We start from the raw sequence: 17,184 nt of genomic DNA on the forward strand, positions 1-17,184 counted from the left end.
ACGGTGTTTAGAAATTTAGACTGTGGTGCCCCCTTCAGGATGACCAGAGTACTTTTCAGCTTAGATCTAAATGAAAGGAAACCCAGGTTACAATAATTAGAGTTAAAGATTTCATTTTATTCTTCACTACCTGAAATCATCCAGCAGCGGTTCTACATCTTCTCACCTGCTTTGTGTTTCTGTCTCCAGCGTGTGGAGAACGGAGACCTGAACTGGATCGTCCCGGGAAAGTTTCTGGCCTTCAGCGGACCTCATCCTAAATCTAAGATAGAAAACGGTGCGTGAAGAAGTTTAAGCTGTTTTTCTTTCAATATTCTATGAAAAATACTAGAAACCTTTATGTTCTGCACAGTATTATCGCTGCATTTGGATCATTATGTCAATGACATACTATAAACTTAATTTTTTTAAAGCAGGTTTTCCGTTTCTTACCTAGAAAAGCTTTAATGAAAACAAACAGGAGTATTTTCACTGCATCCAGTTTTTTAATGTTCATCTTATTTTACATTCAGTATCTTTTCCATGAGGATCTCACCCACCCAGTTTAGACAGCATGAACTCCACCTACATACATGGCCGAGTTTATATTCCCACCCTTCATCGTGTTCGGTTAAGCTCACTCTTCTGTTGCACAAACAAAACCCTGAGCTCTGATCGTTGAAACATAAACGGATTCCAAAGCTTCCAGAGATGCCCAATAAGTGAGAAAAGAGCATTTTCCACTCTTGCACTTCTCACCTGAAAGTTTCCAAATTAGTCTTAGAGAAAATATCTTGGTTGGACTAGAAAGGTGTTTTACCCCTTTGGTTGCTCTGCCCCCTGCAGGTTACCCTCTGCACGCACCCGAGGCTTACTTCCCCTACTTCAGGAAGCACGACGTGACCACCATCATCCGCCTGAACAAAAAGATCTACGACGGCAAACGCTTCACCAACGCCGGCTTCGACCACTACGACCTCTTCTTCATAGACGGCAGCACGCCCAATGACATCATCGTACGCCGCTTCCTGCACATCTGTGAGACCGCACAAGGAGCCGTGGCTGTCCACTGCAAGGGTGGGTGGTCTCTGTCTCTTCTATCTGTCCCTCCTCAGAGATGTGAGGTGTAGTTCTCAGAGTAGCCAGCAGAGAGGGATGTACTCCTAGGAACAGTGTAGGATGAGAACAAACATGAAAAATGTTTCCTGCCCAGATTAAACTTTGAAAGTTTCCTTCGACGGCGTCTCTCAGCCAGTGGTTTCTTAAACATTCGGTGCTGGAGGAGAGTTGGCCGATGGTCTCTTATAGTCCCGTTTTATTAACGAGAGTAATTATTTCAGATTATCAAACGATCAACGCTCTGATGTCAGATTTATCTGAGCATCAGAGCATTTCCAGCAGGGATGAACAGAGATGTAGTTTATGGTCTAACATCAGACACTGCTCTCTACATACTGTGGGCTTCTTTTCTTTTAGTTAGCTGTTCACACCAAGGGCTTAAAGTCTATTTATACGAGTTGTAGTCCAGCTTTAACATCTCCTGATCATCTCTTCGCCATCATTGGTTAATACTATGACAGAGCTGCTCTTTGACCAAGTAACAAATACATTTTGCATGTGACCCGACTTCCTTCGGACTCTCAGCTACCTGCCCATATGTGCGATTTGCTAATGAGGCAACTAGGAGATGGCAGTCACTGGCCCTACCCTCTAGTCAGCTCAGTGTTTGGGTCGTTGTTACCTGACAATCCAAACGTGCCCCTAATGATGCCATTTGTGTCATTTTGATCATGTCCCAAGGTTTGAATTGGTGAAAAAACATCTGGAGACGAGTCAGAGCTGCAGAGTAGAAAGATGAAATCTGAGTCCGCCTCCTCACTGGAAGGAGCCCCGTTAACGGCTTTAATGGCCCTATTAGTGTGATTTTATAAGTCCATTACTTCCAAGCATGTTCAACCATTTGATAGAGGGGTGAGATGCCTTGAAGAAGCAAGAGAAGAAGTCCATTTGCTTCCCCAGCGGACAGAAATGGCGGATCAGAACCGGAGTTGAGGATGCTGAAGGCTACTTGGCTTCCAGCTGATGTTACCCGAGAGAGCAAGCAACTCTGGACCCAAAGAGCAGAGAAGGGAACAGGGGGTTTTATTCTGACTAAAATCTGAAAATAAAGTGAAAACAAGACGATAAATAAAGCTTGAATTAGTCTGCTAAAAATCGAATAAATATTACAATAAAAAATAAAACTGGTTTGTTTAGTTTTCCAAACAATCATAAAAGATAACTTCTTATCATGGCGTCATATTCTGCTTCGCACTGCTGGGATAAGCAGGTTCTGCCTCATTATTCGGACAAATCGCCGCCGCTTCCTCCGGAGCGAAGTGTATTTTGGAAATGTGAGCGCACCACCACCGTTTCCTGTATGATCCGAACCCAGGTTCGGTTCTGTTGTCAGCTGGTTTCCCAGCACGAACGGCCTATTTAAAGTCCAATTCAACTGAAATGCTGTTAGTTTTACACCTCCACCTTTGTCTCGTTAGTCCACAGAATAATTTCCCAAATGTCTTCAGGATCATCAAGATTCGTTTTTTGGTGTAAATGTGAGATGGACTTTGTGTTCTTTGGGTCAGCGGTGGTTCTGACCCAATTTTTGACGAGTCTTCTTGTTGAATCGTGACCTCTGACCCTAACTGAGGCAATGAGGCCTGCAGAGCTTCAGATGTCCTGGGTTCTGACTGTGATCTTCTGGAGGGTTGCTGATGCTCTCAGCCTTTTTCTACTGTGTTTGGCTTCAGTGACAACTGTCATGTGCTTCATCAGGCTAGGTTCAGGATATCCCGGGTCAGGACTAGATAAAGGTCCGGTATCTCTGGGTACACTGTGTGGATTTTGACTTCATTTAAATGTGGGGCTTCTCTTTCAGGCAGCAGCAGCGCAGACACAAATCTGCGACTCACCAGCAATAAAGCTAATCTGAAGCCCTGTTCAGAAGTTCTGACCCAAACAGCTGAGCTTAGTTCAGTCATGTCACTCTGCTGAATCACACCTGTCCTTTCTGTCTCTCTCCATCAGCTGGTCTGGGCAGAACGGGCACTCTGATTGGCTGTTACCTGATGAAACACTACCGCTTCACAGCCGCTGAGGCCATCGCCTGGATCAGGATCTGCAGGCCGGGTTCTGTGATCGGCCCGCAGCAGAACTTCCTGGAAGAGTAAGTCTCCTGTTAAGTGTCTACGCAGCTCAGGGTATTTCCTCTGTTCAGTGATGATTCATTTTGAAAGCAGTTTCTATACAAAAACCTGCAGAAGAAAAACACTTTATGTCAGACCTGATTCCTGCTATGTTTTAGGTTCTGTTCTGCTATCAGTGGTTGGTGATGAGTGCTGACCCACTGCGTGTTTTACTTGGCTGTAATACAGCACTGTCAGTTTCTGGACAATTTTCACTTTCCACACAAGCCATGGCAGGAGTTTCCACAATGAGCTGGATTTGAATCCGATGGGAAGATTTGAAACAGTAGTAACTTGGAAATGACTGTAGACTTTACGACGACCACTGATTGGTTAATGGATCTGATATCTAGTTTCCCAAACATTCCCAGGCGTTCCAACTAAATTTGGGGGTGAAAGGTTGTACTGAAAAGCAGCGGCGTAACATTGGCGGGTCAACTTTAAGGCCCCCCGTTCTGTTTGAGGACCCGTCAGTTGGGCACGAGAAACTAAAGGATGATCTAGAAAGAGCTTTGGATCGACAGAGAGTTGGTTCACATCAGCGCTGTGTGGAAAAAACGATTCCGTCTGCCGAGCTCACAGAAAGCCGCTTTAATGTTCTCACACATTTCACCAAACACGTCATTTATTTCCTGCCGCGACCCTTCACCTCGCTCTGCTGAGGAGCTTCGCTGAGGGAGATGTTTGCTCAGGTGCTAGGCTAATGTTAGCCTGACGCAGAACATGTTTACTCCGTGCTTCCAGGTAAACTTGCAGAAAGAGTTCTTCTCATGCTGAAGAACTTTGCTGTGAACGTCGGGTTTTAGCGGCTCGCGGCGCTGGGTTCGGGTCTCTGATTCCAGCCTCTGGTGTTCTTAATATTTTCTGTGTGCATAACGGTTCCATTTGGCTCGGTTCTGCAGGTTGGGACCAAACGCAGGACTTCTCGGGGAAATTGTGTTCCTAAACATAAATTACTTCAGATAAGAAAACTGAGAACAGAGGCAGGAAATCCTGCAGGAAAGAGTTTGTGTTCCAACATTTCCACTCAGACGTCTAATAATCCAGCATTAAGAAAGAATAATTATTGATATCATTCTCATAAAAGTGAAACAAAACTTCATGTCCCGACTGTAGTCTGATCCCTGAGCAGCAGCGCCTGGTAAACTGATGACCATAGATCCACTGGGCTGAATCTGGACCAGTTACACGAGTTCAGCAATGGTGTGGAAAAGGTGCTGTAGCTGATACCGGTCTGAACTCTGTTCTGAGTCTGAGCTCTGGGGCATCGGTGCCCAGGTCCGGTCCTCCAGAGCTTCTGAATCGGCTCTGCAGAGGCCTGCTAACGAGCCAATCATTGGAGAAGGGATGCATCTGTACGCACGACAACGTGATTTGAAAATGTCCTGGTTGTCGTATAGATGGGAAAAACTAAATCTCCTGGTATGTTTAAGCCCTGGTACATGTAGGACTCCAATCAGTAGAAATGAACGCGTAACGCCTGCTGATGGATGTTCTGAGTCATCTGAATGGCGCCTGCTGGAGACGTGGCAGAGAAATTACACCGTTTTCTAGATTAGATTAGAATATTATTAGTTCGTTTACTTCAGTGACTCAGGTTCATTAAGTGAAACACATTATACAGATTAACTACTGAGACCAATTTATTGAATGTGACTTTATATAATATAACCTACTTTAGTTAAAATCAGGTTCTTGTGTGTTTTTATCACTCATAAGGTAATAAGTAAATTCTGGATGAAAGTAAAATGAGGCCCATAAAGAACTTTTCACGTCAAGATGTTTTATTAGGATTAAATCTGTTAAAGTCCAGTTAAACAAACAGATCTTTTGACTTTTTAGTAGAAACGTCATTCCTGACATTTAAAGTACTCTGAAAATAGTAAAAAAATTGTAATAGTTTCTTTCTATGTTGCCATTTGTCCTGTAATCTATTTAAACAGTTGTTTTCCTGTCCATGACCCGACCATTTTAAACCACTTAACTCCAATCATTCAGGCATTATTTGGCTCCTAAACTTCAGGAACATAATAGACAACTTGGTAAACAACCATTTTTAAATTGGATCTTCAAAACTATTTACCAGCAGCCGTAGTCTTTAATTTCTTTAACTGAATCTATAAAAAACTAAATTTGACTCCGTTCCAAGAAAGTGATTCCCAAAGAGCCGTTGGTGAAACATGTGAGCTCCAGAATGTGAGCCGCTGAAGGACGGTTTGTCCATCAGGTCATCTGTCAGGTCATCTGGATCATCAGATATTTTATAGCTGCTTCTAAAGGCCATCGTCTGAGTTTCCCCCACATTTAGAAAGGTTTATAGAACTTCAACATAACCTCGTTGGAAAGTGAAGTGGAACGTTTTCTCAAAGTTAAGGTTGGAGCTGTGTTCAGTGTGTTTTCGTGTAAATGTGTGTGTCCACAGAAAGCAGGCGGCTCTCTGGTTGCAAAGCGACAGCCACCACTCCCCGAAGGGAAAAATGGAGGACAAGGCGACGCGTCTCATCAGCGGCATGGACGAGCTGTCGTTAAGCTCCACCCACATCGGCAGCGTCCCCCGATCATCCAGCTCCGACCATCTACTAGAGGTTAGAAACACAGCTGCCGCAGTTTCATTGACTCTTCATTTAAGACTCGGTTCTTTAGTGCTGTGGGTTATCGATGCTGTGTTACGGACCCGCCTCACGGTTCCAGCGCTAACCTGGTTCTAGTACCTTTTAGAAAAGCCTTTCCATCTCCGCACCAACTCTGTGACGGTCCTCAGGAGAAGCTGCATTCATCAGCAGCAGGAGACGGGCTCATGGAAACCAACAACCAATCAAAATGTTATGAGCACCACATTTAGTTTTTCACTTCTAATCTGCATAATTTAATCCCAGGCTTCAGATTTATTTCAGCAAATGAGATTAGATTAGATCTGGTCTAACATGACATCATCGTGTTGATGTACGTGAGCCTATCACCTGATTACTGTTTCCAGCTGCATCTATAAACACTGTTTGGCTCTGCTTATAAATGATGTCTGGGGTTAATATCACCAGGCTGAAATCTGGCTCCTCTAATGGCCGTTCACAGACACCCCCCCATGTTTCAGTGTTTATAAGTCAAGCTGCTGATGGTCTCAGTCTCCATGTAGACCGGTGCTCTGACCAACGCTGCAGGTTTGTCTCTCTGCACTCAGACCTTCTGCAGAAACTCTGAGAAATACAGCAGAGAGAGGATCGAACTTTAACCAGACAAGATGTTTATTAGTGAAGGAGAAGCAAAGATTTGGAGCTGGGTCTGTCTGTGTTCCTACAGAACCAGTTAGGAACAGAGTCTTTATTGGGAGCAGGTTCTGTTGGTCCATTAAAACCAGAGTGATGACAGTTAGGGGTGAATCTCTGGTCATTTACTCTGTTTTTAATCTCCAATTTAGAATGATCCATTATTTTAAAGCTTGGGCCACAGAACCTTATCAATAAGTTGTCAGTAACTTAATTAACTGCATTGCTGTGGTTGTGTTTCTATCACTGGGTCGGCATTGGGGATAAAAGCCTTCCCTGTTCAGTTTGTTGAAGTCCAATTGGCTGAAATAAAACTATAAAGCTTCATGTGTAGAACCCCATCGGTTCTTTTGGGCTTTTTCTGAGACATCTGGATGCTTGCCTGTGTCTCCCAAAATATATCTGAGAATATATCTTGTTTCACTGAAGCAAGATTTTTAAAAATGCCAAAATGTTCAATAATATGAGCAGAATCTTCTATCATTTTGTCAGAAAAATGCAGAAACCGGCAATATTCTAGCTTGACTGCAGAACTATCCAGATGCATTAGGGCAGCAAACATTGAGTTCAAACCAGTAATGAGAACATATTTATGAATGTAAATTTCACGTAATAAATCAAAATGCAAAGTTACATCTCTTTAGGGTCTTTGAATGCATCATAAAATCTGATGGATGCTTTGATGCAGGAATAAGGATTCAGTCATTTTCTATTAGATTTAATGCTTGGTTCTCTCTCAGGAAACAGGCAGAACATTTTCATTCATCTTCAGGGTTTGTTGCAGTTATTTGTTGAATTAAACCAAAGTTCTCCTCAGAGAGAAAACCGGGTCAGACCTCAGAGGATGAAGGAATCAAATGGTTCTCTAACACAAGCGAACTCCTGAGATTTTTCAGTTACTAACAGCTCTGTGCAGAACTCCACAACCTCTAATTAAAGTTTATTTAGCTTCTTGTTAGTCTATTCTCTCATCAATCATCTTATGAAGGGCTGTTTTATCGTCCAGGGAGACCTTACAGACCCCTCAGGTCCGACGCAGGGGGACAAACTCCGCGCCCTGAAGAGCCGACGCCATCCTCGTCCAGCTGTGACCGGACCTCTGAGGTACTGGACTTCAGTTTATGCCTCAGGCAGGGGAACGTGGGGGTCGTTTTATATTTTCTCTAGGTTGGTGTCACAGACACAGCAGCGGTTGGTTACCTGAACTCATGGGTCTCGTTTTGTTTCAGATTTGAGGAGACAAAGGTCCACAGCCGCTCCAGCTCCCAGCCGCTCCGGTACGATCTTCATCTGATCGGTTTGGGTTTAATCAATGTTAAATGCAACTATTGTTCATGATTGATGTGTTTGTTTCTTAGGTTATCTATGGGTAGCAGTCAGAGCCCTGCATCGGTACTCAAACCCTCCAAGTTCCCAGCATCCTCTGCTTCTGCTGCAGCCAAGAGGATTGGGAGGAACTCGTTATCGCCGATGTCGAACATTCGAAGGTCAGATCTCCACCAGGCTTCCTGTCTGAATGCTGCTCTTCTTCTTTGGCATGCTTCACTCCTGCAGTCCTCCCCCCAGCCCTCTTCCTCATCATCTCCTACTCCTCATCTTTATCTCACTTCTATCACTTTTCTTACATCCTGCTTCTCGTCATCAGGCTAAGACGTCTTCTTGCTGTAACTGATGATTGTACTGAAGGACGATCTGATCTGCAGGTTGTGTTACTAAACATTAGAGAAACGATTGGATTTAGAAAAATAAATCCAGATAATATTTCTATTTATTTTCTGGTTCTTTATGATTTGTTTGCTTAAACACTGATTCATTCAGTCATACCAGCTGTATTTAAAACTCACTCTAACCTGAGTCATGTTTGAACGCAGTGTTTTCAGTCTTGGTAATTAAAAGCCAGCGTTAACGAACCAGGACCCGTCTTATTAGGTTTGAAACCATTCCTCAAATGATTCCAGTGACTCGATCACTAAATATCCTAGGGACTAAATATCTGCCTCGACAACCTCGGTGGTTATTTGTGTTGCACAACGCTCTCACTTCCGCTCATGATGGCCTGTTCTGCTGATACGTGGAGGCCAGGTTCAGCTATCAGCTATGGAGGGTCAAAAAGAAACAGAAAGTGTCAAAAATGTGGGATCACTTTAAACTCGACGGCAAAGAAGACGGCGCAGTGCATGCACCGCAGAACCGACTTGGCATCCCATAACAGCGCGTCCTCCATACTGCAACACCTGAGCAGGAAACACGCTGCAGCGGTGGACCAACCAGCCCCAGGACCAAGTCGCTCTGAAAGCAAACCAGAAAGACACGTTTTACTGATGCAACACTTCTGTCAACAATAGATGTCTGCAGAATGAGACTGAAAGTGAAGTTTCGTTTGTAAAATTACCTTATTGATGGGTCATTTGTAATTATTTTTTATGTATTCTGTTTTTGCACCAACAAACTGGAAGAGTGTAACTTGACAATATCAGGGTTCTATTTTATCTGGATAACTTTATGTTTTTTGAGGTTAAAAAATCTCTTCAGAAATCCAGAATCTGTTCCCGCCAGGCCGTTGTTCCTAATTAACTTACCTGGTTAAATAAAAAGAACGCTAGCTGCAGCCTTACATCCTGTTTCTGTTTGTCACCTTCTGCAGTTTCTGGCTGTTTCTAGATGAAACATTTTGCCTTTAAAGCTTCATTAGAAATGATTTCATTTTGATCACAAGCTGCCGGGCTGAGATCAGTCGGTGGGAAAGGTTCTTCTGATTTGGCTTTCACAACAAAACACGTAATCGTACATTCCAACATGTTTACAGGCAGACGCGTTGAACTTGGATGAGTTTCCTCTGTGTTTGTTTTTCCTGTTGCAAATGTCTTCAGTTTTTATGGCAACACAATCTCACATTTAAAGTAGGTATAAAGTAGATGACACTCAATAAACTAATGGGAATCATAATTGACTTCATATTATTTGGGAAGATAATTTTTCAGAAATCCCGTGTTCATATTCGTCCTCAAGTAGGAAATCAGTCTAAACTGTTAAATCTGATGCAGTCTGTGTGAGAAGGTTTGTTGAACTGCAGTTCATTTTAGTTTGGTTCAAGTAAAAATATGTGAAACAGTTTGAACAATTCGGGTTAAATTCCACTAAATGGTGCAACTGCAGACCCTGTTGGCACTGATGGGTCCCAGCATGGAGAAGATACTGGATGGAGGAACGAACACTGATTGCCTGAACTGGTAGATCCTCCTGCTGCTTCTGAGTAATTTATTGACAACCTGTTTATTCCTCTACCTGATCATTAAATATGGACCAGTAACAATAGAACTGAAGGTTCTGAAGGTTCTGACATGATGTCACATGACGTGGGCTGTAGCTTTCATGTTGTTCATGGATGTTGTATTTGCTCCTCCCACTACTGACCACAGCTCAGCTTTTGGCTCGCGATTGGCCAGCTCCCTCGGAGATCTCTATGCCGCCGACATCGAGGAGGACGAGAAGCCTTCATTTTCCTCTCTTCCTCCCTCTTCTTCCTCCTCTGTTTCTTTAAGCCCCTCCCCCTCTCCTCTGGCCCCGCCCTCTCTGTCTAACTATGGTAGCAGGACTCGGAGCATGCAACAGGAGGTCAACAACAACAGTACCTTGTACTGCAGCTCTGTGGCGCCCCCTGCAGGCAAAGGTTACATCAGACCACAGCCTCAGGACATTGGTGCCTACAGGGGCCACGGGCCCTACAGCGCCATGAAGGGCCCCTCAGGACGTTACCTGAGCCGCTCCATACCTGTAAGTCCTCTGACACAGCAGCAGCTTTGCTCCGCCCCTTTGTTCTGATCGGTTCTTTCTGTTCTGGCTTCAGTGGCACCCTGAATACAGCTTCAGTTCAATCTGTTTTCAGCGTGTTTCTGAACTCTTCTGTTTGTTGGACAGCAAGCATGTGACGAGGTGTTTCCACACTTATAATTAGAGATGCACCCATCAGCCGACCAGAGATTGGAATAGACCAGTTGAACCCTTAACTGGCTCTGATTAATGAGAAGAACATTAAAAGCCCAAACCGGGCTTTGTTGTTAGGATTGTTTCTTTACATTTTTCCCCACGGGCTCCATGAGAGCATCAATAAATATCTATATATTCAAAAAATATGATAAAATCTGGTCACTTTGTACGACTTAGTGATAAAAAAAAAAATTGAATTTTCTCATCTATCTGGGGTCCGGAGAAGCCTATTTTATGATGGCATGTTTTCTATGAGCAGTTTTTGTTTTTGTGGAGCTTAAAGCCGTAGAAGAAGCTTAAAAATGACTGAACTTGCTGCAGACTATAAAACATGTTGTGTTTTATAGTCTGCAGAATCAAAACAACCAGAATCAGCAGGTCAGACCTAAAAGAAAACCAGACATCGGTATCGGCCAGGCAGAACCTCATCGGTGCATCTCTAATCGTAATAAAGCTCCAAAGAAAGAGCTGCAGATTAAAGGAAGGCTTCGTCATCATGACACCATATACAGGTCCTTCTCAAAATATTATCATATTGTGATAAAGTTAATTATTTTCCATAATGTCATGATGAAAATTTAACATTCATATATTTTAGATTCATTGCACACTAACTGAAATATTTCAGGTCTTTTATTGTCTTAATACGGATGATTTTGGCATACAGCTCATGAAAACCCAAAATTGCTATCTCACAAAATTAGCATATCATTAAAAGGGTCTCTAAACGAGCTATGAACCTAATCATCTGAATCAACGAGTTAACTCTAAACACCTGCAAAAGATTCCTGAGGCCTTTAAAACTCCCAGCCTGGTTCATCACTCAAAACCCCAATCATGGGTAAGACTGCCGACCTGACTGCTGTCCAGAAGGCCACTATTGACACCCTCAAGCAAGAGGGTAAGACACAGAAAGACGTTTCTGAACGAATAGGCTGTTCCCAGAGTGCTGTATCAAGGCACCTCAGTGGGAAGTCTGTGGGAAGGAAAAAGTGTGGCAGAAAACGCTGCACAACGAGAAGAGGTGATCGGACCCTGAGGAAGATTGTGGAGAAGGGCCGATTCCAGACCTTGGGGGACCTGTGGAAGCAGTGGACTGAGTCTGGAGTAGAAACATCCAGAGCCATCGTGCACAGGCGTGTGCAGGAAATGGGCTACAGGTGCCGCATTCCCCAGGTCAAGCCACTTTTGAACCAGAAACAGCGGCAGAAGCACCAGACCTGGGCTACAGAGAAGCAGCACTGGACTGTTGCTCAGTGGTCCAAAGTACTTTTTTGGGATGAAAGCAAATTCTGCATGTCATTCGGAAATCAAGGTGCCAGAGTCTGGAGGAAGACTGGGGAGAAGGAAATGCCAAAATGCCAGAAGTCCAGTGTCAAGTACCCACAGTCAGTGATGGTCTGGGGTGCCGTGTCAGCTGCTGGTGTTGGTCCACTGTGTTTTATCAAGGGCAGGGTCAATGCAGCTAGCTATCAGGAGATTTTGGAGCACTTCATGCTTCCATCTGCTGAAAAGCTTTATGGAGATGAAGATTTCATTTTTCAGCACGACCTGGCACCTGCTCACAGTGCCAAAACCACTGGTAAATGGTTTACTGACCATGGTATCACTGTGCTCAATTGGCCTGCCAACTCTCCTGACCTGAACCCCATAGAGAATCTGTGGGATATTGTGAAGAGAACGTTGAGAGACTCAAGACCCAACACTCTGGATGAGCTAAAGGCCGCTATCGAAGCATCCTGGGCCTCCATAAGACCTCAGCAGTGCCACAGGCTGATTGCCTCCATGCCACGCCGCATTGAAGCAGTCATTTCTGCAAAAGGATTCCCGATCAAGTATTGAGTGCATAACTGTACATGATTATTTGAAGGTTGACGTTTTTTGTATTAAAAACACTTTTCTTTTATTGGTCGGATGAAATATGCTAATTTTGTGAGATAGGAATTTTGGGTTTTCATGAGCTGTATGCCAAAATCATCCGTATTAAGACAATAAAAGACCTGAAATATTTCAGTTAGTGTGCAATGAATCTAAAATATATGAATGTTACATTTTCATCATGACATTATGGAAAATAATGAACTTTATCACAATATGCTAATATTTTGAGAAGGACCTGTAAGTCTGTTAGGTGTTTGTTTTTAACCTGGTTATGATGTCATTTGTGTCTCCATAAACCTTTTTAAAACCTGTTCATCAGTGGGAGGCGAGGTGTTTCTTTTCTTCACTGTTTTACCTTGACTAACTCTGAACTCCAAGCTGCTGCTGAGATGAGGAAATGCTTCAACACACTAGTGTGAAAGGGTACCGATGACCCAAACGTGGTGTAAGAACTGAGGCGGTTCTGATCAGAAAGCTCCAGTGCGGTAGACGGATAAATATCAGAGCTTAGAGTCCGAAACTCTTTTCCCTTCATGAGTCGAGTCAAGTGGGCTCAAACCGACGGCACTCTTGGGATTCTTCATCAAACCCAGACGACATGGGCCAAAACCGGCACGACCCAACTAATAAAAAGCTGTCTGCTAAATATTTATGTGATAGTTTATATAAAGCTGTGATGATTAACAGAGTTTAAGGAAAAAAAACATTGAGATATTTGTGTAAATGAGTTAAAACTTAAATTATCTGTAAAAATCATTTTAAAAAAGGCTCATTTATTATATTTGTTTTTTTGTTAAAAGTTTCAGATCATCAAATAAATTTAAATATCAAACATAAACCCAGTAAATACAAAAACCTGTTTTCAACCAGTGATTTCATCCATTAAGAGGAAAAAATAAATAGGACCTACCATGAAGTTGGCTAAAAGATCTCAAAGGACAGGGTCAAAGTAATTTCTGAGGCGTCGAGAAACCGGAGAACCTCAGTGAGAAGCATTATCCAGAGATGGAGAACACATGGACCAGTGGAGAACCTTCACAGGAGGAGGACATTTCTTCTGAGCACTTTTTAGATTATTTGTCCTCTTCCACCAGAAAGTGAACATTGGCGCCTTTTATTATCTTTTACAGGCAGCTGGACGGCTGTGTAAATACTTCCTAGAAATGCCAGGGATGCTCAACAATCTAAAGTGAAAGTGAAATGTCTCCAACCATCTGGGATGGTGGCCTTTTAATTACTCATCAGGACCTGGTCCAAGGGGAGGAAGACGAGGAATTCTCCCTTTTTACATTTTGGAAAAGAAACCTCAGGGATCACTAGACGTCTCTGCTGCTTCTCTAGATTTGGTTCATAAACAGAAAAGGGTCGGTCTGTGACATGGAATATTTTTCTGTAATTCTGTTTGCAGATCGAACTGAACAGATATTTATGGTCCAGTTCCTGTTCACCATTTAGCCCTGTTACTCTGTTTTATAAATGCATGACGATAGCTGAAGGGGTCCCGCTTTGCTTTGGTTCCCGACGGAACAGACGGAAAATTTTACCAAAACAGATCCATCCATGAGCTGCTCAAGCAGTTTAGGTTCATTTTTATACCACTTTTCATGCAAAAGGCAGTTCAGGGTGTTCCATAAAATGACAATAATATGATGATCATGATAACATTTATGCCGTTGGCTTCACTCAAAGTACAGCCACTTCAGTCTGTAATAACACATTTAGCATTTTTAATTTTATACATTTTAGTTATTTATTACATTTTCTGACAAAACAGTGATGATTAGTTTGCACATTTTCCACGGCACAGCATTCCTAATTGGGTTGATCCTAGATTTGGTTAAAACAAATGTTCGTATCAAAGGAAACCCAGCATTGTTACAACTCACTGCATTAATCCCTCCTGCTGAGCAAGCGTACGGCGACGTAAAGGAAAGACTCCTTTTACACTGGAAGAAACCTCGAGCTTGAATCAGAACCAGACTATCTGCTGAAACCGGCTGAAGGTCCTGAGGATGGAACTGAAACAAAGAAAAACACTTCCCCGCTCCAGGAGTACTTTCCATGGCAAAGTGAAATAAAGGGGGTACACATTACTACAGACAATAACTCCTTCCGTGGCCTTATTCAAGGAAGCACTTCAACACAGAATTACACAGACAGACATATGGGAATATAAAGTTGGTGGCAGCATTAGTTGTCAAAATAGCAGAAATGGAGAGCAGTAGGAAAAACAATTAGTGAGGAAACTGATCAGTATGTTCTGCAGTAGCCTAAGGCTAAAGCAGCATAACTACAGCATCTCCATATTGGGACATATCAGCCCTAGGGAAAGCCTAGTGTCTGAGATTCACAGGTCAGGTGTACCTTCAACAAAGTTTGTGTAAATGAGGTCCAGCTGTGATTTATTGTTTTAAATGATTTCCTTTCCTACATGCAGGATTTCATTATTACTGTAACAAGAAAACATTTGAGTGGAAACTTCTCATGTTTTCTCTTTCAGTCTCTTCGGTCGGAGTACATCCAGTACTAAAACCAGCGGTCCGACCTGAGGTTCCGACGACCCCATCCCAATCCTCCTCCTCCTCCTCATCACCTGAATGCTCCGGTTTTTAAAAGGGAAACAGAATAAATTCGCGAGAGCTCGTCTCTGTGGACTGAATCACTTCACCGCTCAGACTGTATGTAAATATGATGTAATCTACACGCGTGTTTGGCTGAACATATATTTACACCAGAGACTGATTTTATATTCGCTATTTGTGACAGAAGAGGACATATTTTTGTTTTAACAAAGAGTATTTTTGAGTTTTTTGGGTTTTGTTTTTTTTTTCCTTTTTGAGAAACAGGGGTCAGCTGATGGCGACTCTGCCTGTCACCATGGTTACAGTATTTACGTCCAGTCCGATCAGTCCACGGGCAGATTTTCCTGCCGACGGGACGGATCAGCGTTGTTTTTGTTCTGATCAGCAGCAATAACAATGAAGGGACCAGATTATCAGCTAAACTCAGGGGACTGAAGTTTTCAGAGTGTGGACGCCTTAAAGAAGCTTTAAAGTTCAGGTTTTACCCGTTAAAAAGTGTAGCGGACTGAATATAATGATGGATAACCAAGTACAGACCAAGTTCTCATTCTCAGGTTGTAAATTATGTCACCAGCACAAAAAAACAAACAAATGTTTTATTCTTTTTTTATTCTGAGACCTCCAGCGTGCCTGGAAAAAATTTAAATATTTTGGACATTTTAAATAATGAACTAGTCTGTAAATGTAGATTTTAGTTGCCTTAAAGACATGAGCAGAAGATTTGTCCAAGTGTTGATATTTACCATCAGACTGAAAGATTTGATCATAATAAACCAACAGCTGCCTTTAGGGGGCGCTGTAGGGCACATGAAACGTTATCACATGACTGTTATATTTTAATCATGTTTTAATTCTCTGTTCACTAAATGACCTGTCATAAAAAATCATTTTTGTTTGTGAACTGGAAACATTTGACCCCGAACGGCCATTTTTCCATATTTCACTGGTGAACAGGTTCTTAGTTCAGAGAACACCTGGGGTAGAAAATTTATTCAAAGTAACATTGATTCAGAACACCTCAGAGGCTTTCAGTAAACGGGTCAAAAGCTGCTGGGATCGGATCTACATGGAACCTCCAGCTTGTCCCTGGCTGGATGTGATCGACCACAGCTGTGGAAGTTCACTTCAGACGTCGGATCAGAGCTTCGACCGTGACCTGAAGATGCCAGACTGATTGATCTGTTGGGTTTCACCTTTAGGACCCTGAAGGCAACGTTGGTTCCTCTCCTTCACATGTCAAACAGGCTCAGAGTGCCTTGAACAGGTCATCCTGTTGAGAATGATGAACTGTGGCCATGAAGGGAAAGACTTTTATTTTGGCGGTCCCCGACAGAAGGATGTTTAAATGAAGTTGTTTTAATCTGTATTTATGTCACACTGAGGCTTTAAAGGGAAGTCGGAAGATAATGTAGATGTTTTTTCTTTGAACTGACCGCAGAGTTTCTATAAGAACAAAAACAGGAAATAAAATGATTCTTCTAACTGTCGGTTATTTGAGTCTAATGTCAGAGTTTCTACAGTTTGGGATCGGATTTGTGGAAATTTTAAGTATCTTCCAGGTCTGTATAAAAACAGGGAAAATGTTTCTATTTGAATCCATTTGTGGACCAATTTTCATCCATCCATTTATCAATCCCTCCCTTGGTCTGCTCTGGTTTTTGCTGGTTCCGTACTTAAAGCCCATCCTCTGGAGAAATATCTGCATTAAATTCATTGTGTTGATGCTTTAAAACCGACAGGAAATTAACTGAGAACTCTGGGAAATGGAAGAAGTGCAGGAACCCTGAAAAGAACATCTAGACCTGCAGGTTATAGAACAATATGACCTTAACTTTGAGTCTTTACGGAGTGAGTGAGAGTCGGGTCACATGACCGCTGATCAATAAAATGTAACTCAGCCTGTTATCAGTTAATCAGACCGAAGACTGAGAGTTCATCACCTGGAGAACATACCTGCAGCTCAGCCCGGAGCTCCAAGCTGTCGGATCACATTAATGGCTTTATGGAATGGCTCTACAGAAACCCAAACAGGTCCGACCTTTACAGCAGAACCTCTGGTACCAGTCCAAAATAAGACCAAGGAAAGATGCTGCTGTGACAGGACAAAACAGACTAATAATAATAATACAATAGAAATAAATAATTCAAAATTAAAGTGAAATAAAGTTTTAAACCAGCCCCAAAAAGTAAAACTATCAAAGATAATTTGTCAAATGAAAAATGAAACTTCCATAAATGAATAAAAATATTTTCCTAATTCCAAGA

The 17,184-nt window shown here is 42.5% G+C and overlaps 1 protein-coding gene across 3 annotated transcripts in view; it reads left to right on the plus strand.

Moving 5' to 3' along the window:
- Positions 1-16,411, plus strand: part of cdc14ab (cell division cycle 14Ab) — a 42,335-nt gene extending 25,924 nt beyond the window's left edge. For 2 of the 3 annotated variants that reach the window (XM_047375145.1, XM_047375144.1), the window contains 9 exons: positions 190-277; positions 826-1,056; positions 3,049-3,187; positions 5,629-5,791; positions 7,476-7,573; positions 7,699-7,746; positions 7,828-7,956; positions 9,889-10,243; positions 14,838-16,411. In XM_047375145.1, the coding sequence (XP_047231101.1) occupies positions 190-277; positions 826-1,056; positions 3,049-3,187; positions 5,629-5,791; positions 7,476-7,573; positions 7,699-7,746; positions 7,828-7,956; positions 9,889-10,243; positions 14,838-14,867 (1,281 nt within the window). In that variant the 3' untranslated portion in view covers positions 14,868-16,411. The remainder of the gene's footprint in view (positions 1-189; positions 278-825; positions 1,057-3,048; positions 3,188-5,628; positions 5,792-7,475; positions 7,574-7,698; positions 7,747-7,827; positions 7,957-9,888; positions 10,244-14,837) is intronic. The other variant, XM_047375146.1, reaches the window with a different exon arrangement.
- The last annotated feature ends 773 nt before the right edge of the window (positions 16,412-17,184 follow it).

The sequence above is a fragment of the Girardinichthys multiradiatus genome, chromosome 9, assembly GCF_021462225.1.
Source record: "Girardinichthys multiradiatus isolate DD_20200921_A chromosome 9, DD_fGirMul_XY1, whole genome shotgun sequence".
NCBI classification, from domain to species: Eukaryota; Metazoa; Chordata; class Actinopteri; order Cyprinodontiformes; family Goodeidae; genus Girardinichthys; species Girardinichthys multiradiatus.